The sequence below is a fragment of the Equus przewalskii genome, chromosome 31, assembly GCF_037783145.1.
Source record: "Equus przewalskii isolate Varuska chromosome 31, EquPr2, whole genome shotgun sequence".
NCBI classification, from domain to species: Eukaryota; Metazoa; Chordata; class Mammalia; order Perissodactyla; family Equidae; genus Equus; species Equus przewalskii.
The window spans coordinates 4,249,343-4,277,174 of record NC_091861.1 but is presented as its reverse complement, the minus strand read 5'-3'; the positions used below and the strand labels follow the sequence as shown (position 1 = coordinate 4,277,174).

Below are 27,832 nucleotides of genomic sequence, written 5' to 3'. Positions count from 1 at the left end.
TCAGTTTTGTTTAGCTTCGTTTTGAGATATAAACTGGTGAACTCAGAGTGAACATAATTTATTCCGCTGGCCATATAGCTAAGTCTGCCGTGTCCAAACTAAGGTGCGGTGGGGTTAGTTTGTGTGTGATCTCTCTCTTTTCTTTTGTTACGTTTAGATGATAAGGAACTGTTTCGACATTAATCTATGGACTCTTAATTGTTAGGGTTTGGATTTTTCTGACATCCATCTTTAGACTAGAATGATCCACGTCAATAATATACTTCTCTCAATATGCAGCTGGATCTACTGCTCCTCTGTTGGCAAGACTAGGCTATTTGGAGTATTTTCCAGAAGCTGTAAAGGATTTGTACTTGTTTATTCATCATTCTTCCCATGGCCCACAGCACCCCTTTGCTAGGCAGCTGTTCTGAGATACTTGTACTAATTGGCCAAGATGGTAACAGATTTCTGGTCTACTCCTAGGTTCTTTGATTTATTACTTCCCATTCCCTCCTTGCTCCATTACAGTTCATCTTTGTCCCTAGCATTACTGAAACTGTCGTCACTCTATGCCAAATTGAGCGGACATTTTATTTCAACCTTTATCTTATCTGATGTCTCTCTTGCTTTCGACTCACTCTTTATGACTCACTGGCCTGTTAGCTTCATTAGCCCCACTCACTTCTGATTCTCCTTATAATGTCTGACAGTTCCATTTGCCTTCTTTCTTCATGGCCTTTTCTTTCTCTGCTTTTTCATGAAAGGTGGTATTCTTCAGGTATTCAACCTTGCCCCGGTCTTCTTCTCATTGTACAGCTTTTTTCAGGAGATCTTACATTATCACTCTGATTTGCAAACTCATACACCCAACCACTTGCTGGAAAATACACTTGGATATTCCAATGGCATCTTAAAACCCAGTAAGTTCTTAAAAACCAAATTCATTTTGGGCCAGCCCCAGTAGCCTAGTGGTTAAGTTTGGTGCACTCCGCTTTGGCAGCCTGGGTTTGGTTCCCTGACGTGTACCTGCACCACTCATCTATCAGTGGCCATGCTATGATGGTGGCTCACGTACAAAATACAGGAAGATTGGCAACAAATGTTAGCTCAGGGTGAATCTTCCTCAGCACAAAACAACAAAACCAAATTCATCTTCTTCCCTCTGAAAGCTACTCTTCCTCCTGCCTTCTCCATCCCCCAGCCCCCAAGCTATAGATCCAGTTGGTATCCTTTGTTCCCCTCCGTGCCTCACTCAGCAGTGCACATTAGGATCACTGTTTGAACTTTTCTTATGCATCTTATCCTTGGAGATTACTTTTCAAAATGGCTTGGATGGGAGCCTCGGCAGGTAGATTCTGAAAAGGCTTCCTGGTTGATTCTAGAGTTTGCCTCTTCTTTAAGTACCACTTACATGATGAAGGACCACCTACTTGCATTCTAGTCAATTGCCAAGCTCTGCTAATTTTACCTTCTGAATATTTCTTGGATCTGTGCCTTCCTTAAAGTCTCCAGCTGTCCTCGCCACGCGGCTTGCATCTTGACTGTGGCATAGATAGCAGCTTCTGGAAGGACAGTTCTGCAGTCCTGTTCTGGGAGTTTTCCTGGAGACTGAGTGTAGAGCCCGATGTCTCTGCTCCTATAATTATTTTATGAGCATCTTATTGGCTGCACGGATCTGCTTTAAGTAGCTAGAATGGTTTCTGTTTCCTGAAAATGAACTCAGAGTAACATACAAAGCAGGCTTACATGGGAAACAATTTGGTCTTGGAAGAAAGAATTTCTGATCTAATCAACTTTGTTTCTTGCCCTTTGTGTCTGTTGTGTGACTTCCTTCAAACTTGCTGAAGCGGGTTTGTGGATGCCAGTGACCTTGTGGAAGCTCACAGAAAAGCAGTGACTTTAAACTGATTAACATTGATTGAACTTGGAGATTTGTATAAGCTACAGCTGGAATATTTCAATTTCCTAAAAAAAAAAACCCCAGCCTCCTCATGGTCATGCTCCATTTCAGAGAGTGGCGTGCAGTGTTCTTGCTTTCATCTGACAGCGATAAGGTGGTGTCTGCTCTGTCCCCCCAAACGTGCCAGTCAGTGAATGGCATTAGTGTATTGAACCCATTTTCCAAGGGAATATCTGAGTGATTTTTGTTCTTCCTGCCCTCTGGCTGGGTTTTCCTTTGTATTTGGAAGCCTAACTCATACTTTCCAATATTAGTTCTTTAACACAATACAAAATCGTTTTGGATTAGAAAGGTCTTTAAATTAAACAAAAGCCGACGTGATTGGAATTACTCAGTTATGCCAACAGCCTTTAGCAAATGTTTCTTTAATATTTGGATTTGACTGTAATGGAAGTTTTCCAAGAACTCTATCTTTGTTATGTTTTTAATAAGGTTTCTAAATGACCCTTCGAGTTTGTAAGATTGTAGTGCTTGGTATTTTGTTAAAAATTTACATAGTCACATACCAGTTTTGAAGATGATAAGTAATAGCCAAGATGATATGTTACGCACCGTGATGCGCTACAGTTAAGAGTGGAGTCCAGTCTTACAAAGGTCTTTCTGTATTCCCTGTCACATTGAACATATTCATATGCGTTAATGAATATATTAGAATGTGTGTAAGAATTGCATGTGTATAAGTATATATGAACTCTAGAACTTGGCATTTCATTTTTATAGTTATCCACAGACCCTTCCTTCTCAATATAGTGAATAACTAAAGCAACGGCCACTCACAAACATTTGTACAGATTGTGTATCACGATGGGGAGCTTGGGAATTTGGATTTGGGTTTTGGTGCGCTTTGCATAAATGAGCCCCCCTGGAGGCCTAATATCCAGGTTAAGGAGAGTCAGCATCATCGGCATAGTTGAAAGTCCTTTTTTCACACGAGGCGTTAGTGCTTCCTCTGTATTTGAGACACTAGGCACACAGAGGTGAGTAGGACAGTGCTTGACTTCAGGGAATGCAGAGTATAGTCAGAGACCGAGATACATAAACAAATAAATGCAGTGAGATGACATCATTAGTGGCTGTCATTGTTTGAGAGCATCTTAGCAGCTGGGTGCTCAGCACTCAAGTGCACTGCCTTTATCATCTCAATTTCTAGTTGAGGCAGCTGGGGCTCAGGTAATTGAAGGCACAGGTAATTGCTGAATGCCCGTTGCCAGCCGGGGAATGTTCTAAGTCTGGAAGCAGCGTGGACAGAGTAAATGGAGAATGATGGGAGGTGAGGGTCCTCCTCTATCCTCAAAGAGAGTGCAATTCTTTTGTGACTCACTGAAGACCTGAGCTATCTATGTTGGACTTAAAATCTTTTTACTTGCTTTTAATTACACAAGTAATTATGTGAGTATACCTGGAATATTTTAAAGGAAACTGCAGGTGTATCATTCCATAGGGGTACATGGTAAAGAGAGATTCCTGCTCAGTATATAGTTGAGAATTCTAATGATTAGACCAGCTCATTAAGGAAAAAGCTGCCTGGAAGAGAAATGAATGGACATCACTGGAAACACTGAGATACTTGGCCAGCAATTTCTGTGGCCTTCTGGAAGGAGGACTGGATATGAGATGAGGTTGCCAGTAAATGACCTTAGAATTTTTCTAGACCTAAAATTCTATCTGGTGCCCACTGTGTACAGGAAAACGTACTATACGCGAAGGGGAAAAGATAGAAGAAATAGAAACAATAGTTTTTGCTTATTTTACATTAAGAGTACAATTCATATTCAAGGTCATTTAGAAAATTAAGTGAAAGTTAAAATATAATTTCCCCTCAGTTTTTAAATTTTTTATTATACCTTTTCTTCTTATCTGTTATATATTCTGTTGTTTAAAAGTTACTGAGTAAAAATGGAGACCCACAGAAATTTTGGCACATTTCAGAAGACTTTGTCCTGGTTAGTCTCTGATCTGACTCTGCTCTCCCAGCGAATGAAACCCCCTTTAAGGCCCCAGACCCATTAGATTGACCTCCGCAGGGTCCTCTTGTTAGTGTTCCTGCACTCCCTAGACAGAGAACAGTGGCATAAAGAAAAAGACAGTTGTTACTATTTTACATTTTCTAATAGAAAATGGCAAATGGAATTGTGACTAAGAGTCAGACTGTTCATCTTCCTCACCTCAGGCTTTTGAGTCTTGAAAATCAGAGCAGGTGAAAGACTGGATTCTTTTTCTTTTTTCTCCGGGCGGCCTGAGCTATTAGACTCCAGGCTATTAATATTTCACTATTCTCATTGAGATTGAAAAATAACTCCTTAAAGACCGTATGGTTCAGAGGAAGGCAAGCTCCCTGAGGACAGAGCTTTTGTCACACAGTTCTCTCCATGGGCGTAGTCACCGTGCCTACAACGGTCCCCTGAGCAGGAGGTGGTCAGTGAGTATCTGGGTCGTGCGCGAGTAGATGGATTGGCAGTTAGAACCTGCCCAGAGGGCTTTGAGAACATCTCTTCATGTGATTTTGCCAGAAATCACTCACTGAATGATTAGAAGGGCTGATAAATTTGTACCCCATCTCCTTTAAATGATGCAGCTTGTTCCTCTTAGATACAGAATCCTAATTTATATCCTTTTAGAAAACTCCTGAAATTATGACATTGTCAAGTTTGTCCTTATTCTACGTCTAGAGACATTAAAGAATGCAGAATTTCCGGCTACTTGGGGCTGTCCTAAGTGACACAGCCCATAGGAGGCTGACTACAAGCACCTTCTCATGAGACCTGTCTCTTTCACCACGTCGCGACAGGCAGCCCTCTGTCTCTGGATAGTGCCGGTGATGCAGTGCTGCCCGCCCCACAGGGCTGGCCCTTCCTTGTAGGAGCTGCCCGCTCGCGAGCCTGCCCCTTCACTCAGAACCCAAATCTCTCTCCCACTTAGCTGCTTCCTTCCTTGGAATCAGCATAGAGCAAGTTTGTACCCTCTCGTCCCTGGGACCACACTTTCACAGCAGATGTGATAGTTCACCGTAGGCTTCTCCAAGCTCAATTATACCTGGTCTTATAAAAACAAGAGCAGCAAGAGCCACTATTTTTAGTGCCCCTACTTATTTATCCTAAGTTCAATTTCAGGAATTTTCGACCCATTTTGGCTAATAGTCATGCTGATGTTAGAGAGACATTTTCTTAAATCCACTGTCAGATGAGGAAACTAAGGTCTGAATCACTAGGCTCATTCAGTGGACGAGTGAACTGGAATTTAAATGCTGTCTGCTAGATTTCAAAATCCAGAGTTATTTCTACGTCAGGAGTTGTTTAAGCCGTCCAACAATTTGTTGCTTATGTCAGGCCCTAAGAATACAAATGGGCACCAGGTTTCCTCTCCAAGGAGCTCAGGCTGGTGGGCAGGATAGACACAGTCGCTAATAACCTGAACACAGTGTGGAAGCCGATGTTAAATCCCACCTTATGAACTGTGTAAATTTGGGCAGTCTCTTTTTATTTCACTTTTCTCTGACATAAAGCAAGTATATTGCTAATCTATTTCAAAAGGTTTTTTGAGGAATGAATGGGAGAACACATGTCAAGTGTTTAGAAACAGTCCTGGGCACATAAAAAGTACTCAATAAGTAATAGCTTTAATTCTCTGTGCAGAAGATGCTGTAGGATCACAGAGGAGGGACACTCAGTCCACCTGGAGGCAGCTGGCAGGGAGTGGAAGAGAGCAGGGACTGTAGGGAGGTGAAGGAATGCTTGTTAGGAGCAGTGACACCCAGCTGACGTTATGAAGTGCTAGTGGGAATGGGTGAGTTAAATGGCGGGGGGAAGGCCAGAAGCATTCTGAGCAGAGCGGCCAAGGTGAGCAAGGGTATGGAGATGAGAACTTGCAGAGTCTGCAGAAAATATGAGGAGTGGAGGTGTATGGTTTGAAAGTTTGGCCAGGCCTGGATTGGGCACAGTCTGTGCTTCATATGGTAGGCTTTTGAATTGCTCCTCTCTTCAGGGTGTGGTTGTGAAACTGGGGGATTGGTGAGGTCTCTTCAGGGTGGCTTTTTCAGCTGTGAGAAGGAGCAGGGGGTCTGTGGAGGACAGGAGGCACGAAGCCCAGGTAAGAGGTTGTCACAGTAGCCCAGGTAGAAAGATGAGGACATTTGCGTCAGAATAGAGCAAGAATGGAGAGGACAGGCAGACTTGAGAAGCATTTAGGAGGTAACGTCAGCAGGATTCCGGGCTAAGGAGAGAGAGTCAAGAATAACACTCCTGCTTTGGTTGGAGTCATTTGGGTTAGATGGTGGTACCACCAAGGAGAACAGAGTAAGGGAGGTGGCCGACCTAGAGAAGGCTGATGAGTTCGGTACTGTAGATACTGAGTGCCTGAGATCTGAGGAGGTTTCCTGTAGGAGCCTGAAGCTACAAGATACCTGTGCTGGACAGTCGCCAGCACACGAGAGATTGCTCAGGCGGAAGTGAGGAGTGCGGGAGAAATGAGCAGAGAACCCTAGAGGTGCATAACTGGTCTTAACGATTACTGCATCCCATTGCCTTTTACCTTTGAGGGGAGGATGTGTGCTAACAACGCAGCCCTCCTGTATTCTCATGCTCAGACAAGCTAATGATCTGGAGGGGAAGGAAAAGGAAAATACAGCTTTAGAAGAGAAAGAGAACGTTTTCGAGTACAATTACAAAGCCTCCTTGAAGAACTGGCCACTTGCCTTAAGAGTTGTAGTGAGGGTATGTTTTCCTAAGATAGACATTTATCTGTCCTAAGTTTTGTCTTTCAAATATGTGCTTTTCAATTTTGAATTATTTCCTTTTGGGCTTAGGTTTCTCACTTTCACTGTAGTGACAGAGGTTTCTTTAGAAACGTTCTTAGAAATACTTCTTGGTTAACCCGAGTGGGATCTGAAGACTGCTGAGGCATTGACGATGGCACAGACAAGGGAAGAGTATAACCTGTGGAGTGAGGTCAGGAGTTCAGTTAGGGATCTGCTGCTTATCATCCATGGCACCTTGAGCCAATGAGTGCCCTCTTTGAGCCTTAATTTCCTTAGCTGTGAAATGGGGTAATAATATCTACTTTACTAACTTATTCTAAATATTAAGTTAAATATAGATAAAAAACATCTGCCATGTAGTAGATGCAACCAATAATTATGGAGTTATAGTAACATTTCCACCAAAGTTGTTACTTGTTATGTTTCAGAAGTTTGCACTTTAATTGGGGATAAACTTGTATAGAAGTCAGTTGACAACAGTGATGATGATGACAGGAAGTACTTCCATGCGGCTTCACCGTGTGCCAGGCTCTAGTCGAATACCGGGCATCTCTTCACTGCTCTGACCCTCATCACAGCGCTGAGCGGGCAGCTCAGGGTCATGCCCCTTCTCCAGAGGGATGAGCTGAGAGGTCAAGTAACTTGTCCAAGTTGACACAGTTTGGAAGTGACCAAACTGAGATGATAGATTCTGAAGAATTTGTTTTTATAAGCCCCTAAAGCGAAGCCTGGGTCATAGGCTTCTCCTGTCAGTACTCAGATGTTTCCAAAATATGTGTAGAACATGAAATATGATTATAATAAGAATTAAGAATGTTAACAGGATTTTCTAACATTAATTAATATGCTTTAAAAGTTGTCTTAATACTCTGTTAACAGTGTGATGTTCTAAACAATGTCTTTGTCTGATTTCAGCCTGTGAGATTGAAGCGGGGAAAGTGTACCAGGCGTCCTCGAAAGAGCACATCCAGCCTTTTAAAGAAAACATGGAGCAATTCATCATTCAAGGTAAATTCTGAAGCAATATGTTTGCTTTCCCTCCCTTTTCAGCAGAAAGGTAGAAGGTATTTTGTAAAATACACATTGGCTTAAAGGGGATTATTTTGACATCACAGAAAAACAAATTGTATTCTATTTTATTTTTTTTTTTTGCTGAGGAAGATTGGCCCTGAACTAACATCTGTGCCTGTCTTCCTCTATTTTATATGTGGGATGCCACCACAGCATGGTTTGATGAGCAGTGTGTAGGTCCATGCTGGGGATCTGAACCCACAAACTCCAGGCTGCAAAAGCAAAGCTGCAAAGGCAGCCACTATGCCACTGGGTGGCCCCCAAAACAAGTTGTATTTAATCATGAGTTACACAGTTTTAAGAGACTAGCAATTTCCTTAATATCCTATTTTGTGGATAATGCTCATTATTATTATATTTTTTAATGACAGCAAATACAATAGATACTGGTTAAAATAGCACACATTTATAAAGACAATAAAAATGTTATGCTTTTTGCAGTAAAAAATGAGATATTCTTCTAAGTTTTATCTATGCTTATGACTTAGTTCAACCTGGTATTTGATTTGTCAAAACGTTGTGCCCAACACCAAATTATATTGATGTTTTCAGATCTTCAAAACATTATATGCTATTTTTCTATAGGACGTATAAATACCTCTGGGTATTTAAGATGGTTTTTTCCAGAGAGCTTAAAAACTTTATAAATATTAGCTTATCGACTCTTCCTATGTTCCTATGAGCTAAGCAGGGATGGAAAATTTCACAAGGTATTTTTTAAAGAGGAGAAGTCTAGCTGTTTGAAATCACTGAAAGTTACGATTATATCAGAACATTCGCTACTCAAAACATCTCACGTCTGGAACGTTGGTCTTTTCTGAAGAGCAGACTCGTGCTGTGCCGTGCTGTGCCGTGCTCTGGGGACGTTCTTGCTGCCGCAGGAATTCTCCTAGAGGCTCACGTGGCATGACACTGAGGCAGGTGGTGCTCTGAGGCCTCGCTCCACCCTCTGGGTATTAGGCTGTGGGTTTCAGAGGTTGTTCAGGCGTCGATAATGATGATTTACAATGAATGAGTCATGCTGGGATTTGATTAAACATTAGGCACAGCTTTTTTTGTAGACGGGAAAATACTATTTAATCATTTAATATAATCATGAAATTGAAACAGAACTTTGAGAAGAATCATAAATCAAAGTGATTTTCATTTCCAAATTCTCAAGTCCTCGTGACTTAGAGTGGAAAATCTGCTCATTGATCCCTAAATGGTCCTTTGATGGAAATCATAGTGCTAGAGTTACATGTTAGAGGATCCTGAAGCTCCCTCCGCTCCTAATGGTGGATAAAAATGAGTCTTGCTTTTTCCATCCATTGGGGTTTTAGGATCAAGAAGGTGTAATTTTAGAAAACTATATAGGTGAAAGGATGGAATATTGTTTTTTTGCTTATGGGAAGAAAGAAGTCTTTAATTCTGTGACTCATTCCAAAAAGAAGTTAAACAGTTTGCTGGATTTCACATGAAAATGTTGACGAGTGTGACTCATATTGTTGTTCACGTTGTGTGTGATTTATTATATAAATTCTGAATCTGTATTTTGTGCAGGCATTGAGACTTTCTTTATGACTGTGTCTTAGTCAGTTTCTGAATGAATAGCTAAGTTAGGTTGTGCAGCCCAGGTGGGATTTAGGCATGATGCTTAGGAACCACACGTCGTCAACCGTGTCTGCTGTCTTTGGTAATCATTTATGATGGTTCAGAGGGTGGGTAGAGGCCTTCAGGCTTTGTCTAGCACTTCACTTGTATGGAAGACACGATTGCTCAGTCATACTTAAATAGATAAGTATCTCTTCCAATTTAATGATCTTCCAGGAAGATCTTTTTTAACCCCCTTATTATGATATTCATATATTAGCAATTCTTATACTTCTCTCTGTTAAATGAAATCATAAATGTTATGTGGCTAATAACATAACCCATATTTTCTTATCGGCATGAAATGCCTCACCTTTTTGCCATTGGGTTAAATAACCCCAATTATATGAGTCTTTCTTTACGGCTCTTCTTCCAGCACTTTCAGTCACATTTCTATTATTCCCTGGTCTACTCCAGTGTTCTATATGTTCACTAAAAAAAGCTTTTGAATGCCTCCTGTTTGCCCAGGCATTCTTCTGGGTGCTGAGTTAGGGCAGTAAACACGAAAATGTGTGTGTCTTAACGGATCTGACATTCCACATTATTTGGAAGGCAGATGATGACAACAGAAAATCCTTTAGAAAAACTTGTGTAGGTCAAGTGTGTCAACAATGCGGAAGAAACATAGTCCAGCTTTAAATATGATTGCTCATGAGCCTATGTCCAGTGACATATAGTGAAAACAAGGCGTTTCAAATAATGTTTCTGTTAAGATAGATTTTTAAGATTGTAATCAATTTTTGCCCCATATTTCCTCTCATTATTAGGACAAAATTCTAAAATTAAATTTATGCACTAAAAAACATACATACCACCTTAGTACAAATAATATATGCCAAATCTTTGCGATAATTAGGTTTTTGTCAATAATAAAATAGTATTCTTGCGTTAACCTCTGTGCTCAGATTACCTTATATAGGCATATTCATGTTTTTATATATCGCATCAAAGTCTTCTTTATTGTGCCTCATTTTCAAAATCTAAAGTCTCTCTCAAACAGTTCAAGAGAATATACCCAATACTGGCCAAATATTGTTATTTCATTTGCTCCCACGACATACTAGAAGCATCTCTTATCCTTGTGGTTCAGCTCTTGCGTGGTGTGTGGACCACACTCTAGCAGTCACTAGATTTCGTCTAACCCTGGAATCCGTTGTCGCGCCTGCTCTTTCACTCCGTCTTCCCAGTTCTACTCCAGCCAAGATTGCGTGGTCTCTGCTTAAACACCTCTTCCTTGGGAATGTCCCTTACTTCTGCTCTAAAATAAGCAGACTTGGAGAATTGAGTCCCACTGGCATTCATTGTTTGTAATGGTGCAGCTGTCTACCGTGCTTGGGAGACTGGAGAATATATTAATAAACAATGTTCTGACTTCCCCCAGCTTTATGGTCTTTATGACACTTACCACTCTCTGCAGTTGTGTTATTTATTTGTCCCTCAACCATGTGAGCTCCATTAAGAGGGCAGCTTTGCTTTGCTTCTCACTGTAGCCCTCGGCCCAGAGCAATGCACATAGCATACGCTGTCTTGTTCACCAGGCGGAAGCCCCACAACCCTCACTAAGCCTGTCTCTTTCTGTCTCCATACTTGCACTAGAGTAGCTTCCCTTTTTTTGTAGGGGGGAGATCAGGTCCTTACAACAACACTGAGTGGTGTCTCCTTAAAGGCATTACCACAGACTTGCTGTTGGAACTCATTTCTACTCAGCAATGCTGTGAGGTTTCCCTTGCAATTTAGCTCTCTCCGTTTCTGAGATTTGTTCATCTCTTCTCCTCTGAAACCTCCACAGTCTTCCTGTTCCGCTTACCCATGACCTTAATGATAACCTCACCTCATACTGTGGTGAGCAAATGGAAGCTCCCTGCTTACCCACCACCACATCTCCAAACCTGGCTGAGGAACCCAGGCTTCATCCAGAAGCCTTGGGGAACAGAGGTTTAAAGATTTGAGAGGTTACACTGGCAGCAACATGGAAGGGCTCAATTGAGGCAAGTCAGACTTGGAGGCAGGAGACCTTTTATAAGATTGTTAGAGCAGGGGCTCCTCATTTCTCTAGCAGTGTACCCTAAGGAAGTGGTGCTGGTGCTGAAGAGAAGATAGATTTGAGGGATAATAAATAGAACAGAAATTTCTTAGTGACCAAATGGACATAGAGGTGATGGATAAGGGTCCAGATTTCAGGTTTGAGTGGCTGGGTGAGTCGTGGTGTTACTCACTGGGATAGAGAGCGTAAAAATAGGAAAAGATTTGAATGGATAGCATGATCACCTATAAATGGACACACAGGTGGATTTATCCGGTGAGCAGGTGGATATATACATTGGACATGGGAGAGAGAGCTGAGATGGAGGATTGGACATCACAGCAAGGTGATCATTGAGTGGATGTGGTCACCTAGGAAGATAAGAAAAACAGACCCAGGCATCGAATCCTGGAGGAGAATACATTTATAGGATGGGCGGAGCAAGAGAAGCCCCATCAGGTATGAGTCAGATAGGTAGAAAGAAAACCAAGAGAGGCTGTTCTGATGGAAGCCAGAGCTATGAAGCGTTTAAGAAAGGAGGGCATGATCATAGTGGTCCATGTTCCTGGATGGAACATTTTTCTTTGATGAGCTTGGGCAGAAACCAATTTTCTGAGCTTTTACATAACATTTAAGAGAAGTGAGAAAGTAGAGGGGCACAACTCTGCAAGAACTTTTAAAAGTTATTGCGGGACAACTGTAATGATGCACGCGTGTTTGACTTAGCTGTTTCATCAAAGTTACTATAATTTAGCTTATCTGTAATCTGTGCCAACATATGTGATGATTTTATTTTTGTACATGTGTTATGAAGAAAACTAATTGGGAATCTCCAGATTCAGCATTTGTCTGCAGTTTTTGTAAAATTTTCTTTTGTGCCTCTTTTTTTTTTTAAGTAGCAGAACATACGAGGTAAGGAAGAAGAGATAAATGAAATCACTGGGGAATCTCATGCTTAGCTAATATTTCTCTCAGAACTCAGAACTTTTTCTTTTACCTCTTTCTTTTTGAATTCAGGTTGTATTTTCGGCAAAGTGTGCATATGAAAACCATATTGCTGAGCTATCAAGGAGTGTAGATGCAATGGGTTGCCTTTTTATGTGTCTGCATGTTGAGGTCACTGGGAAAGAAGTAGGAGCTCTGCTGTTGGCCTTTACAGCCTTTTTGCTCATATGATATATTTTGATAAGTGTATATTTTAAAACTTAAGCTCAACTGTTTTTTGAGTAAATGGCAAATTAAAATAAAAAAGTAGTTTCTCTCTTTGCTATGAAATGAAGTCTCTATCGTGATTTTATAAATCAGAAATGGCTAATGAGATTTTTCGTCACCCTCACTCTATACCTCCACCCGTCTTTTCCCAAACGTTTCTTCCTTACTACAAAGTATAAATTGTAGCTGAACTAGAGGAGTAGAACCAAGATGAAAATTCGTAAGTCTGTAATCGCATGCTTATAATTAAAAGGGTATTGAAACCCAACTCTTAATTATACAATTTTTAGTATTGGTAATTCTATGCTTGAGAATGAAGAGATGGTGAAAGCAGTGGGTATTGACTGTCCCAGAGACTGAGAAATCTGCCAGAAGTATCTTCTATCAGAAATAGTACCCGTGGTGCCCTGTTTGCCATGCTGCATATTCGAGGTGAGCATGTTTGGCATTGGTTTTTTTCTTTTTCTGAAAATATAATGAGAATGTTTTTTAGTGATGATAAAAAGATAAGATGAATTTGATTTTTTGAAGTAATCTTCTTTCACTGACCTCTTAAAATTGAAAAAGAAACATAACTGCCTTTTAAGAAACAACTTTTTATTTATTATCTATATGATAGCAATAATAGCTATATTAAGCATTAATACTGTTTCTGTTGTGCTAAAGAATTAGCCAACGCCCTTTATATGCCACGTGATTTTAGTTTCATAACTCTTGAGGACGTCTGACCACCAGTGTTGTCCCCGTTTTACGACAAGGAAACAAAGGCTCAGGGGGTTCCGTCCTTGACTAGAATCACACAATAGACGGCAAAGCCATGCTGGAGCCAAGACCTTGTGTAAGAAGCTGGAGCTGTATTCGCTTTTAACCTAAAAATTGTTATGATATAATCAGGGACTCCAAGAGGTAGTGGATAGGTTGTGTAATGTCAGGTGGTGGAAACCATAACGCGGATGAAATCCTCTGTAAGATATTCAGTTAAACATAAAAGTCATCAGGGACTGGTCCCGTGACCAAATGGTTAAGTCCGTGCACTCTGCTTCGGCAGCCCAGGGCTTTGCCGGTTCGGATCCTGGGCGCGGACAAGGCACTGCTCATTAGGCCACTCTGAGGTGGCGTCCCACATAGCACAACCAGAGACACTCACAACTAGAATCTACAACTATGTACTGGGGGGCTTTGGGGAGAAGAATTAAAAGAAAAAGAAGAAGATTGGCAACAATTGTTAGCTCAGGTGCCAATCTTTAAAAGCAAAGCAAAACAAAACAGAAACAGAAAAGTCATCAATATCAGAACTAGAAAATGGGGACACTTCCGTGTTCGTGGGATATGCCTGCTGAAACCTTGCACCAGATAGACAAAGCCCTCTCCTTTGATGCATTGATGAATGATGGTTCCATTTGCATTCCATTGTACCCTTCCTGTCATTCAAGAAGTGTGAATTTGAAGTGATTCTTCTGAAAAGAGGAATAGTCTGTATCACCACTTCTGTCCAAGTGTTAGATTCAAAACAGCCACAATCATTTGTTCTGTGACTGCGGATGAGAAATTATCAAAGAGCGTCTGAGGAGTGATGGGAATTGATTCCATATGGGATCTACTAACGACTGCCTCCTGCACATTTCTCCTTGGACGCTCCCACCGACACCTCATACTAAACCTCTCCACAATGTGTTCCGTGCTGTATCCTCAGCACCTAGTACATGATAGATTCCAAATAAATATTTATTTCATAGGAGAATGGATGAGGGAATGACTTTATCAGTTCAGCTCAGGCTCCTTAGTTCCTCCACCCTTCCTGTGTTCCCTGTCGTTGTGATGTCACCCATGTAGTTGTCCAAGACAGGGACTTTGGCCTCATTGTTTATTGTTTAATGAATGCATGAGGGAAATAATATTTAAATAATACATGCATCTATTATAAAATTTGAGTGTATGATGGGATGTAAGTTTTCTTACTATTTCTTTCCTCTATTTTAACCGGCATTAGATTTCATTTCTGTCCTTCCACAGATCATTTGCACATATATAAGCATGTATATGTGCATATGTACTACACATTTATATTTATATAGTTCACTCATGGTTATATTCATTACATGTTGTTCATTGCCCCTTGATTTTTCGTTTTTATTATGAAATATTTCATATTTATGTTTTATTTTATATATAATAGAGACATAGCATGTATATGTATGTTTGTGTGTATGTATATATACATGCACACATACATACAACATAAAATTTTGTGTGTTTTATATCCATTTTATGTGTAACATAAAAATAAGTATATTTTATTATTCTTTAGTCTCTCTCTGTTTGCCATAATTGTGTTGTATGAGGTTACCACAAACACTGCATCAGTGAGTACTGAACCATTGCTCCGAGGGCAAGTAGAGGGTTGGGTTCCCACAGGCCTCTGGTCCCAGTCGGGTCACGTTTTCATCATCAATCAGTATGCAGCCTTGTTTTATGTGTGTTCAGGTTTGAAGACGCCTTATGTAACGTATATTGGTGATTCGTCAACATTGAACTCATGGCCAACAGCACTATAACTCACGCCTGATCCAAGCTTATCTAGCACATATTTTCTCTGTAGGACGCATCACAGCCTTGTTGCGCTTAGAAACAATAGACAGCACAACAGTACTACGCCTTGGGGGCCATTTTAAAAAGAGAAATCATCCAAAACCCACAACGATGTGAAAAATCTACAAATTTACAATACGAGAGCTAGAATAAGAAGTCAGAGCATCATTGCCTTCTTCAACCTCAGCTGGGAAAGTGTGTCAGTTAACTCATATTTTCCACTGTTCTGCGCATGTCCTTGGGTATAAAAGTGCTGCAAGCATTGATTTTGGAATTAAAATAAATTTTAGTGAGTGGGCAAATTCACAAATACAGAACCCATGAGTAATGAAATTCAATTGTATATTTAAAAGCCATATATGTTATATATTATATATATATATATATATATAAACATAAATAAGGTCATATGATACATATTATATATATTATAACCTAAATGAGATCTAAAGTATTATAATGAACAGCCATATACACCCCACTCAAGGAATAGGACACAATCAATGTGTTCAGCTCTTCTGTTTACCCTTCCTCAGCCTTATGCCTCTGTTCTCTCCAGACATGGCCACCATCCTGAATTTCGTGTTTATCATTTCCATGTTTTCCTCTTTATAGTTTCCCTTAAAATAACCGATTTATTATTTAGTTTTGCAAGTTTACATACTTTGTGTTTATGGAATTATAAGTGTACTCTCCTGTGACTTTTTTTCTCCGTTGAACATCGTTCCTGAGATTCTTCCATGGTTATGGATAATGGCTCTATTTTGTTGATATTGACTCCATTATAATAATATAATATACCACAATTTCTCTCTTGTTCTTTCCTTTTTTACCTAATACGAAAAATGCTTATATGAACATTTGTGTTCACAACTCATATGCATAGTCTCTTTTTATGGTACAACTCTAAGAGCAAAAACTTGGTTAGGTTGTAGGCTATGTGGACTTAAGCCTCTAAGGAAAAGCCAAATTGTTTAAAAAAGTTAAGTTTCAATCTACACTTCTACCAACGGAGTTCAGTTGTGTCAAATCCTTCCCAGTGTTTGGTTCTTAGACTTAATTTTTTTGGTCCAATTTATTGTTTAAAATGGTAGTCTATTGAGATTTTAATTTGCATTTTCCTATTATTTGTGAGAAGTAGCATATTTTCCTATGTTTATAGTTTCCTCTTCCTTGTTTTTTTACCTTTTTTTGGTTGATTTGTCTGTCGTTTACTTACTGAATTATTAGGAATTCTTTATATATTCAGGATATTAAAACCTGGTTAAATTGTTGCAAACACTTCTCCCACTTGAGACTTGTCTTTTCACTTTTCTTATGCTGACAACTGATAAACAGAAGTTTTTTATTTCTATGTCGTGATATTTAGCAACCTTTTCCTTGATGGCGTATAATTTTTTGCATGATTTAAGAAATCTTTCCCAACTACAGGTTTATAAAGATATTATCCTATATTTTCCTATAAAAATGTCATAGTTTGCTGTCATATTTATTCCTTCAATCTGTCTGATTTTTGTGTATGTATATGATTGATTTTTATGTATGGTCTGCGAAAAGAATCAAATTTCATTTTTTGGCCTGGAGATACTGTTAATTAGTACCATGTAGTGGATAGACCATCTTTTCTCTACTGAAATAAGGTGCCACCACTGTCTTATGTGTATGTGTTATTTTCCTGGGTTTTCTGTATGCTACTGCATTGGCCTGTTTCCATCCTTCATCCTCATAAGAAAACCTCCCACTGTCTTATTTACTGTAGCCTTCTAATAAGACTTGAAATGGGGTAAGATTAGATTCCTACTTTCTTTAGAAGAGTTATGCCTCTTATTAGTTATGCTTCTTTATAATTTTAGAATCAAGTTGTCAAGATCCACCAAAAAAAATCAATTAGGATTTTGTCATAATTGTGGAGTTTATAGATCAGCCTGGGGAGAACTGACATCTTTATGATACTGAGGCTTTCCATGAACGTGATAAAGATGGACATTTATTTATGCCTCCTTTAAAATCTGTCTGAAAAGTTTTACAATTCTTTTATTAAGGTCTTCATGTAGTTTTTTTATAGTTGTATACCTAATGACCTTTTTTTCCCCTATAATTTTGTGAATTACACTTACTCTTACTGTTAACATTTGAAGATATATAAAACTTGGATAACTATCGTATGAAGCTAGGTCATTCTAGAAACTTGCTGAACTCACTTATTAATACAGTAGTTTGTAAATTTTTTAAAAAGTTTTCTCTATAGAGCTCACTACAAATAATGATCATTTTATTTCTTAGTTTGCTCTTCTTACTTTTGTCTTTTATGGCCATACTTCAGTGGCTGACGCCTTCAGTGTAATCTGGACAGGAAGCGTAGAAATGTCCTATTGCAAAGGGCACGATTAGAGGAACGGGAAGATTACTGTGGCCATCTTTGTGAACAAATTACCACAAATTGTTGAGGGTTTTCTTCTCATTCAACTTTCCCCCTCTACTACTTTGCAAATTTTATTCTGTATCTTTTAATGTATACTTTTAATATTTTAACGTGATTCTTTACAAAGTCTAACTTTTAAATACACATCCTTCGAGTGCTTTAACTCGAACCTCACCCGTTTATACTGCTAGGCCTTTCTTTTCCAGTGTTTTAGTGTCATCTTACGTCTTTGTAACCAATACCATGTTCTTTGCTTACCATACCATGCCTTCCTACCATGCCTTCCTCTGAGATGACTTTTCTTCCTCCTGAAGCGGACTCTTCAAAAGTTACTTTGATGTGAGAGTCTGGATTGTAAACTCTCTGTTTTTGTTGGAGTGGAAATATACATCACGCTTGTTTTTGAGAGATAGGTTTGCTAATTATAAAATTCTGGGCTCAAAGTAAATTCCTTTCAGGAGTCTGGATGCCTCTGACTCCTCCCTTCCCTCATTGCACTGGCAACTCTGCTGTGGGCCAATTTTTGTTTCTGATCTAAATTTTCTCTCAGGCTCTTTTGTGTTTTTCTATTTCTCTTTATGTTTATTTTGGCTAATCATGAGGGGGCACTGCCAACCAAGAACTATTTTAAAGTAAATTCTTGCCTTGCATTTTAGGATCGCTCATTGTGGATTGAGGCCCAAGGCAGTGTGATTGCCCATTTGGGGGTATGGGTTCTTACGTGCAGGGGTGTCCCCTCCCATCCAGACCTACGAGAGAGATGGACACATCTCCTCAGTGTCTACCTTAGTCGGGTGATGCTTTCCAGTTCCCTCTTCACTGAGGGAGTATCTCTGTGGACTAGTCCTCTTCCAAATTTTCCTGTGAGGCCTTTCAAACTACAGCTCTAGGTTGCTGGGTTTAGCGATGCCCCAAGGCAGCGTCTGCTTACACCTCTTTGGAGTCTTGCTCCTGTTTTGTTTTTATGACCTCAGAGAATTTTCCTTATTTTCTAGCCAACTCAGCCATGCATTAAGTTTTATTTTAATACAGCATCTTTGTGCACTTTGTTGCGAAACTTTTTGATATCTAATCCTTAGTATGGTTGAAAATACAGGCCTATCTTGGATTTTTTTCAATTGAAATATCTTTGAGATAATTTTGTATCAGCACCTTCTTCTTAATAACTTCATAATATTCCTTATGTGCTCATTTCTTCATTTATAAACCTTATCTCCTACAACATTGCTTTTAAAAGAAAAAGATTACAGAGGATAGATGTGTACATTTCTCATAGTGTGTACTTGTACCATACATTCCTAAATGTTGAACTCTTGAGTCAAAAGCAATATTGGTCTTATTCCTGATGCCTCCTTTTCCCATATGCTCCTCCCAACCTTGCCTCTCTCGTCAAATCATTACTAAGTCTTGGGGATTTCCTCAAACATGTCAGCTTCTCTCTAATCCCATTGCAGTAACCCTAGCTAGCTCAGAGTAATCTCTTGGTTTTATTATGCTAATCCCTTCCTAACAGCTCTCATTTCCCTTGTTACTATCGTTCTATTATAGTACATCACCAGTGAACCTCATAAGAACCTGCAATCTTCTGGGAAAGATTGAATTATGCTCAGTAGCATGATTATTAAAGTATGTGAATGCCCATTATATTTTTAAAATTTTTTGTCTGGTTATGATTTTTTAATTAAAGTATAATTGACATACAATATACTGTTGGTTTCAGGTGTACATCATAATGGTTCCATATTTGCATACATTGTGAAATGATCACCCTGATAAGTCTCATTACCATCTGATACCATAGAAAGTTGTTGCAGTATTGCCGACTGTATTCCCTATGCTGTGCGTGACATCCCCATGACTTATTTATAACTGGAAGTTTGGACCTCAGACTCCCCTTCACCTGTTCACCTGCGCCCCAACCTCCCTCCGCTCTGGCAACCACCAGTTTGTTTTCTGTATCTATGAATCTGTTTGTTTTGTTTTTCAGATTCCACATGTAAGGGAGACCATTGTGGTATTTGTCTTTCTCTGTCTGACTTATTTCACTTAGCATAATACCCTCTAAGTCTATCCATGTGGTCACAAATGGCAACATTTTATTCTTTAGGGCTAAGTAATAATCTATTTTCTTTTTTTTTATTTTAATTAATTTTATTGAAGTATAGTTGATGTACAATATTATGTTAGTTTCAGGTATCCAACATAGTGATTCAGCATTCATGTACATTGTGAAATGGTAACCACAATAAATACGGTAACCATCTGTCCTCAAAGTTATTACAGTATTATTGACTGTATTGCCTCTGGTGTGCCTTAAATCCCTGTGACTTATTCATTTTATAACTAGAAGTTTGTATGTCTTGATCCCCTTGACTATTTTGCCCAACCCCACACTCCCTCCCCCTCTGGCAACCTCCGCTTTGTTCTCTGTATCTATGAGTCCGTTTCTATTTTGTTTTGTTTTTTATATTGCACATGTAAGTGAAATCATATGGTATTTGTTTTCCTCTGACTTATCTCACTTAGCAGAATACCCTCTAGGTCCATCCATGTTGTTGCAAATGGCAAGACTTCGTTCTTTTTTGTGGCTGAGTAGTATTCCATTGTATATACACCCCATCTTCTGTATCCAGTCCTCTGTTGATGGACGCTTAGGTTGCTTTCGTATCTTGGCTATTGTAAATAATGCTGCAGTTGACATGGTGTTTTTGTTTTCTTCAGGTAAGTACCCAGAAGTGGAATTGCTGGATCATATGGTAGTTCTATTTTTAATTTCTTGAGGATATTCCATACTGTTTTTCATAGTGGCTATACCAATATGCATTCCCACCAACAATGTGCAAGGGTTTCCTTTTATCTACTTCCTCACCAACATTTGTTTTTCTTTTTGGTTTTGTCTTTTTGATAACCATTCTAACAGGTGTGAGGTGATATCTCATTGTGGTTTTGATTTGCATTTTCCTGATGATTGGTGATATTGAACATCTTTTCCTGTGTCTGATAGACATCTATATGTCTTCTTTGGAAAAATGTCTAAGTCATCTGCCCATTTTTTAATCTCTTTGTTTGTTTGTTGATATTAAGTTGAATGAGTTCTTTATATATTTTGCATATTAACTCCTTATCAGATATATGATTTGCAAATATCTTCTTCCATTCAGTAGCTTGCCTTTTTTGTTTTGTTGATGGTTTCCTTCAAGGTGCAAAGGCTCATTAGTTTGCTGTAGTCCCATTTGTTTATTTTTGCCTTCGGTGCTTTTGCCTGAGGAGAAAGATCCAAAAAAATATCACTAAGACCAATGTCAAAGAGCTTACTGCCTGAATTTTCTTCTAGGAGTTTTATGGTTTCAGATCTTAGATTCAAGTGTTTAACTCATTTTGAATTAATTTTTGTATATAGTATGACAGTGGTTCAGTTTCATTCTTTTGTGTGTAGCTGTCCAGTTTTCCCACCACCATTTATTGAAGAGACTGTCTTTTCCTCATTACATATTCTTGCCTCCTATGTCATCGATTAATTGACCATATGTGCGTGGGTTTATTTCTGGGTCTCTCTATTCTCTTCCATTGATCTACATGTCTGTTTTTATGCCAGTACAATACTGTTTTGATTACTGTAGCTCTGTCATATAGTTTGAAATCAGGGAGCGTAATACCTCCAGCTTTGTTCTTTCTCGAGATTGCCTTGGGTATTCTTTTGTGGTTCCATACAAATTTTAGGGTTTTTCTTTTTCTAGTTCTGTGAAAAATGCCATTGGTATTTTGATAGGGATTGCATGGAATCTGTAGATGGTTCTGGGTAGTATGGACATTTTAACAATATTAATTCTTCCTTTTCATGAGCACAGTGTATCTTTCTGTTTATTTGTGTCATCTTCCTTTCTCTTTCCTCAATGTCTTATAGTTTTCAGAGTACAGGTCTTTCACTTCCTTGGTTAAATTTATTCCTACGTGTTTTGTTCTTTTTGATGAAGTTGTAAATGAGATTGTTTTCTTAATTTCCCTTTCTGATAGCTCATTGTTCACATATAGAAATGCTACTGATTTCTGTATATTAATTTTGTATCCTGCAACTTTACTGAATTCTTTTATTAATTCTAACAGTTTTTTGGTGGAGTCTTTAGGATTTTTGATGTATAGTATAATGCCATCTGAAAACAGTGACAGTTTTACTTCTTCCTTTCCAATCTGGATGCCTTTCATCTCTTTTTCTTGCCTAATTCCTGTGGCTAGTATTCCAAACATATGTTGAATAAAAGTGGCAAGAGTGGGCATTCTTGTCTTGTTCCTGACCTTAGAGGAAAAGCTTTCAGCTTTTCACCATTAAGTATGATGTTAGTTGTGGGTTTTTCATATATGACCTTTATTATGTTGTTATATTCCGTCTATACCCACTTTGTTGAGAATTTTTATTGTAAACTGATGTTGAATTTTGTTGAATGCTTTTTTTGCATCTATTGAGATGATTGTATGATTTTTTTTATTCTTCATTTTGTTAACATGGTGTATCATGTTTATTGATTTGTGGATGTTGAACCATCCTTGCATCCCTGGAATAAATCCCACTTGATCATGCTGTTTGATCCTTTTAATGTATTGTTGAATTTGGTTTGCTGATATTTTTTTGAGGATTTTTGCATCTATGTTCATCAGTAATATTGACCTGTAATTTTCTTTTTTGTTGTATCTTTGTCTGGTTTTGGTATCAGGATAATGCTGGCCTCATAAAATGGGTTTGGAAGGATTCCTTCCTCTTTAGTTTTTTGGAATAATTTGAGAAGGATAGGTATTATCTCGTATTTAAATGATCAGAAGAAATCGCCTGTGAAACAGTCTGGTCCTGGAATTTTGTTTGTTGAGAACTTTTAAATTACTGATTAATTTCATTATTAGTAATTAGTCTATTCAGATTTTCTATTTTTTCATGATTCAGTCTTGGAAGATTGTGTATTTCTAGGAATGTATCTTTTTCTTCTAGGTTGTCTTATTTGTTGGTGTATAATCATAGTAATCTCTTAAATCCTTTGTATTTCTGTGGTGTCAGTTGTAACATCTCTTTCATTTCTCATTTATTCAGGACCTCTCTTTTTTTTTCCTTGGTAAGTCTGGCTAAATGTTTATTAATTTTATTTATCTTTTCAAAGAGCCAACTATTAGTTTTATTGATCTTAGTACACTTGATGTTGTCCCAGAGGTCCCATAGCTATCCTTATTTTTTTTAATTCTTTTTTCTTTTTGCTATTTTGTTTGGGTGATTTTTACTACCCTGTCTTCCAGATCACTGGTTTGCTTTTCTGTATCATCCAATCTGCTGTTGATTCCCTCTAGTGTATTTTTCATTTCAGTTACTGTATTCGTCAGCTCTGGTTAGTTTTCTCTTATATTTTCTAATTCTTGGTTGAAGTTCTCACTGTGTTCATTCATTCTTCTCCCAAGTTTGGTCAGCATCTTTATGACCATTACTCTGAATTCTTTATCGAGTGGATTATTTATCTCTATATCACTAAGGGTTTTTTCTGAGGTTTTGTCTCGTTCTTTCATTTGGAAGGTACTTCTGTGCTTCCTCCTTTTGCTTCACCTCTGTGTTTCTGTGTGTTAGGTGAAACTGCCACCTCTCTCAGTCTTGGAGGAGTGGCATTGTGGTAGGTGATGATCCTTCTCGTTCGACCCTGTCGTGGCCCTTAGTTGACTCTTGAACTTTTTGGTTATCTAAACTGCCTGATTTATTCTTGATGTGCCGTTTTTGTTGCTGTGCCAAAACACGTCAGTGTTCCAAGGGGAAGAATCTCTAGTACCTCGTTTCAGGCTGACTGGAAGCCAGACTCTCAGGCAGCAGCTTTTAAAGTATGGAAATATAGACATTGCTGTGGGGCTGCAGTTGTAATCCCTGCTGGCCTCCAGACTAGGAGGTGTCCCCGGGGCAACAGTTGCAAACATCGAGGCTCCTGACAGGTTTATAATCTCCTTTCTGTGAAGTCTCATGGAGCCATACCAGGGCCAAGGAGGTGCACAAGCATAGTGTCTCCCTGTGTGGGAAACTTGAAGCCCCACCTCAGGCTGAAACTTGGGCTGAGTAGATAGGCATTTTCACAGGAGGACTGGGCTTGTGTTTCAGTCGGCTGTCTGTGCAGGGCCCTGGGGTTGGTGGCCTGCCAAGGACTGTCTTTTTGCTTGTTATAGTCTTGTGGAGCTCGGGAACGCCAGCCCCTTTTGCTACCAGGGCCAGGTGATCAATGGGTGTCCCTGGTGTAGGTTGCGCACATCCGCTGGCTTTAGCTGGGCAGCTGGGGAGTGTGGAGGTGGGATGCGCACTCTGGCTTCAAAAGCAGCAGGAAATGGCTAGCCTGTGTGCACCACACACCCCCCCCCACCCCCCACCTCCGGTTTCAGCAGAGCAGCAGGAGATTGCTGTGTCATTGTGCGTTTGTCAGCTTTAGTCCAGGAGTGGGAGAATACCGTGACCATTCAGGCCTGCTAGTCCCCGCCAGGGGTTAGGGTAGTGTCACCGCTGCTTGCGCTCACAGGCTTTAGCTAGGGAGTGGGAGAATGCCGTGACCAATCACGCCCTCCCACCCTAGCCAGGAAGCTGGGCAATGCCGCGACCTCTGGAGCTCTCCGGCTTCAGTAAGGTGTCGGGATAATGCCATGACTCCTCGCCCCTGCATGCAGGATGGCCCGCCTGTGCTGGCAAGGTAGGCAGGGAGCACAGCAATGGCATCTGCCAGTACCTCCTTCTCTGGGTATTATTTCCACCAGCCCCCGCCCCTCTAGCTGATGCTTTTAGACTTGCAAATGATTCTCCTTCACATATAATCTCGGCACTTTTCAAACTCCTGTTATTTTGCTGGGTCTTGGGGTGAACAAGATTGCGCACGTGCCCTTTAAGAGGAGAATCTATGTTTCCTACAGCACTTTGGGACCCTTGGATGTCAGTCCCATTGGTTTTCTAAGCCAGATGTTTCGGGGGCTCGTCTGTCCAATGCAGATTCCAGGGCCTCTGTTGCCTGATGTGAGGCACCAACCCCAACCTCCTTCAGAACAAGCACCACCTCTCTGGCGAGATCCCTCCCTGTTGTATGTCGCCACACTGGGTTTTTTTGTTTTTGTTTTTGTTTTTTATTGGCCAGATTGTGTGTGTCTCTCTCCTCTACCCATCTCAGTGTGGTTCCTGTGTTGTGGAGAGCAGTTCCTCCAACTTTCAGATCTTTTTCAGAGAGAAATGGTCCATATGTAGTTATAAATTTTGTGTGTCTGTGGGAGGAGGTGAGTTCAGGCTCTTCCTACACTGCTATCCTAGACACCCTTCATTATAATTTAGATACACTTAAATTATATCTAATGTATTGTAAAATGTCAGATATTGGAATTATATTTTTAGAATACTTTCTGTTTGCCTCTATGTTAAATAATAAACTGTTGGCTGCATATTTTTATGATTAAGCTTCAACTTTCCTCCCTTAGATCCTGGGCACTTGGGTGGGAGCCCCCATGAGGATGAATCCCGACCACATTGTTCTGTTCTGGTAGCAGAACCCCAAACACATTCCTTAATGGCTGATGTGACACTTTCTAGTTTTTTGACAAAAAGCCATCTAGAAACTGAAATCATGACTACTACTTTTTAAATTTTAAACCTTTTTTGTTAAGGCAATTCTGGTATAATGAAACCAAAGGATCTTTTTCTGTAGTTGCTTAGGAAATATCAATATGTTGATTCAGAGGGAAATACTCATAACTTAATAAATTTAACCATTTAGAATTATACAGATTTCTGGTTAATGTTTAAGGTCTGTGTCTGTTAGTTTTCTGCTTGACAGATCTTCCTTCTGGGTGTTACTTGGGTATTAGGAACATTAGCATTGAGGGAGTATGTCCGTGTAGGATGTCTCTGGTTACCTATCTCTACTCTGAGGATGAGTAACCCTTGTGAGGCATAGACCCATGGCACATGGGAGTGCATAGATATGAGTACCCCTACCTCTGTTGTAAATTTATAAAATCATAGTGAGATATTCATAAAGCATGTTCACCTATGAGAGAAGTCATCTAACTCTGATGACAAATGGTTTCATCTCATGTGCCAAATCTAATCGGATGACAGTGGCTTCTTCCCTGTTTTGGGGATAATTCTTAGATTTTAACTGGATCCTTACATTTTAAAGAATAGCTTGAATAATTATCTTTATTGTGATTAATGTGTGCATTTTACAGCTTTTTCTATTCTTTTACCTTTAACCTAAGTTTATATTAATACTTCATGTGGGTTTCTTCAAGAGTGCATATATTTAAACCTTTTATATCCAATCTGAAAATCCCTGCCTTTTAATCAGAGTGTTTAGACCACTTACATTTAATGTAAGTATTAATATGGTTGGATTTAATTTACCATCTTTATATTTGTCTTTTATTTGTCCCATTTCTTTTCCCTTTTTTCTCTTTCCCTGCCTTGTAATGGATTAATTGGGTGTTTTTGAAATTCCATTTTATTTCTACCATTGGCTTATTATCTATACTTTTTTGTTTTATCTTTTTAGTGATTTCTCCAGAATTTACATTGTGCCTCTCTAACTTATTACAGTCTATCTTCAAATAACGTTATTCAACTTCAAATGTAATATAAGGACTTGACAACAGTATGTGTCAATTCTCCTTCCTGTTCTTTGTGTACTTGTCATCATATATTTTACTTCCATATACTATAACCAAAACAATATACTGTTCACACTTTTCTTTGTTTTTCTTTTTCTCCCCAAAGCCCCCTGGTACATAGATGTATATTCCTCGTTGTGGGTCCCTCTAGTTGTGGCATGTGGGACGCTGCCTCAGCATGGTTTCATGAGCAGTGCCATGTCCGCGCCCAGGATTCGAACCAATGAAACACTGGGCCGCCTGCAGCGAAGTACGCGAACTTAACCACTCGGTCACGGGGCCAGCCCCAGTACTGTTCATACTTTTGCTTTTAACAATTATCTTTTAAAGAAATTAAAAAATTAGAAAATGTCTTTTATATTTATCCATATAATTAGCAAAAAAATTAGAAAATGTCTTTTATATTTATCCATATAATTAGCATTTCTGGTTCTTTTCAGTCATTTGTGTAGTTCAAAGTTTCCATCTGGTATCATTTTTCTTCTACTTGAATAGCTTTCTTTAACATTTCATATTATGTAGATCTGCAGATGCCAAATGTTTTAGTATTTGGTTGCTAGAAATTTTTTATTTATTTTGCCTCCACTTTTGAAAGATATTTTCACTGGATACAGAATTGTGACTTGACAGGTTTTTTTTCTTCCCAGTCTTTAAGACGTTCTTCTAGGGGGCCAGCCCTGTGGGTGAGTGGTTAAGTTCACACACTCTGCTTCAGCAGCCCGGGGTTTCACCTGTTCAGATCCTGGGCGTGAACCTGGCACTGCTCATCGGTCCATGTTGAGGCAGCATCCCACATAGCACAGCTCGAGGGACCTGCAACTGGATTATGCAACTGTGTGCTTGGGGGCTTTGGGGAAAAGAAGACGATGAAAAAAAAGATTGGCAACAGATGTTAGCTCAGGTGCCAATCTAAAAATAAAAAAGATATTCTTCTCTTTCTTGTCTTCTGCTTGCATGGTTTCTGATGAGAAATATGTATTAGTTTCCTATTGTTGCTGTGACAAACTGCCACAACCTTCTTGGCTTAAAACAGCACAGATTTATTATCTTACGGCTCTGGAGGTCAGAAACCCAAAATGGATTCACTGGATGAAATCGTGTTGTCAGCAGGGCTTTGTTCCTTTAGGAGACTCTAGGGCAGAATCCATTTCCTTACTTTTTTAAGATTCTAGAGGTTTTGTGGGAAGAGATTTCCTTGAATCAGGGCCTCCCAACATCTTTAATGTCAGCAATGGCTGATGGAAGTTTTCTCACGCTGTATCGTGTTGACACTGACTTTCCTGCCTTCCTCTTTCTCTTATAAGGACCCTGTGATGACTTTGGGCTGACCTTGATAATACAGGATGACCTTCTCATCTCAAGATCAGCTGATTAGCAACACTAATTCCATCTGCAACCTTAATTTCCTCTTGCCACGTATATAACATATTCACAGATTCTTAAGATTAGGATGTAAACATCTTTGGAAGGCCTTATCCTGCCTAGCACAAAGTCTTTGGTAATTTTTATTTTTGTTCCTTGTTACAGAATGGTTTTCCC

General features: G+C 39.3%; 1 protein-coding gene across 1 annotated transcript in view; it reads left to right on the top strand.

Annotated features, from left to right (window-relative positions):
* FMN2 (formin 2) overlaps positions 1 to 27,832 on the top strand; it is a 342,456-nt gene that overhangs the window by 227,917 nt on the left and 86,707 nt on the right. The window contains exon 14 of the mRNA XM_070602584.1: positions 7,611 to 7,703. Within this exon, the coding sequence (XP_070458685.1) occupies positions 7,611 to 7,703 (93 nt within the window). The remainder of the gene's footprint in view (positions 1 to 7,610; positions 7,704 to 27,832) is intronic.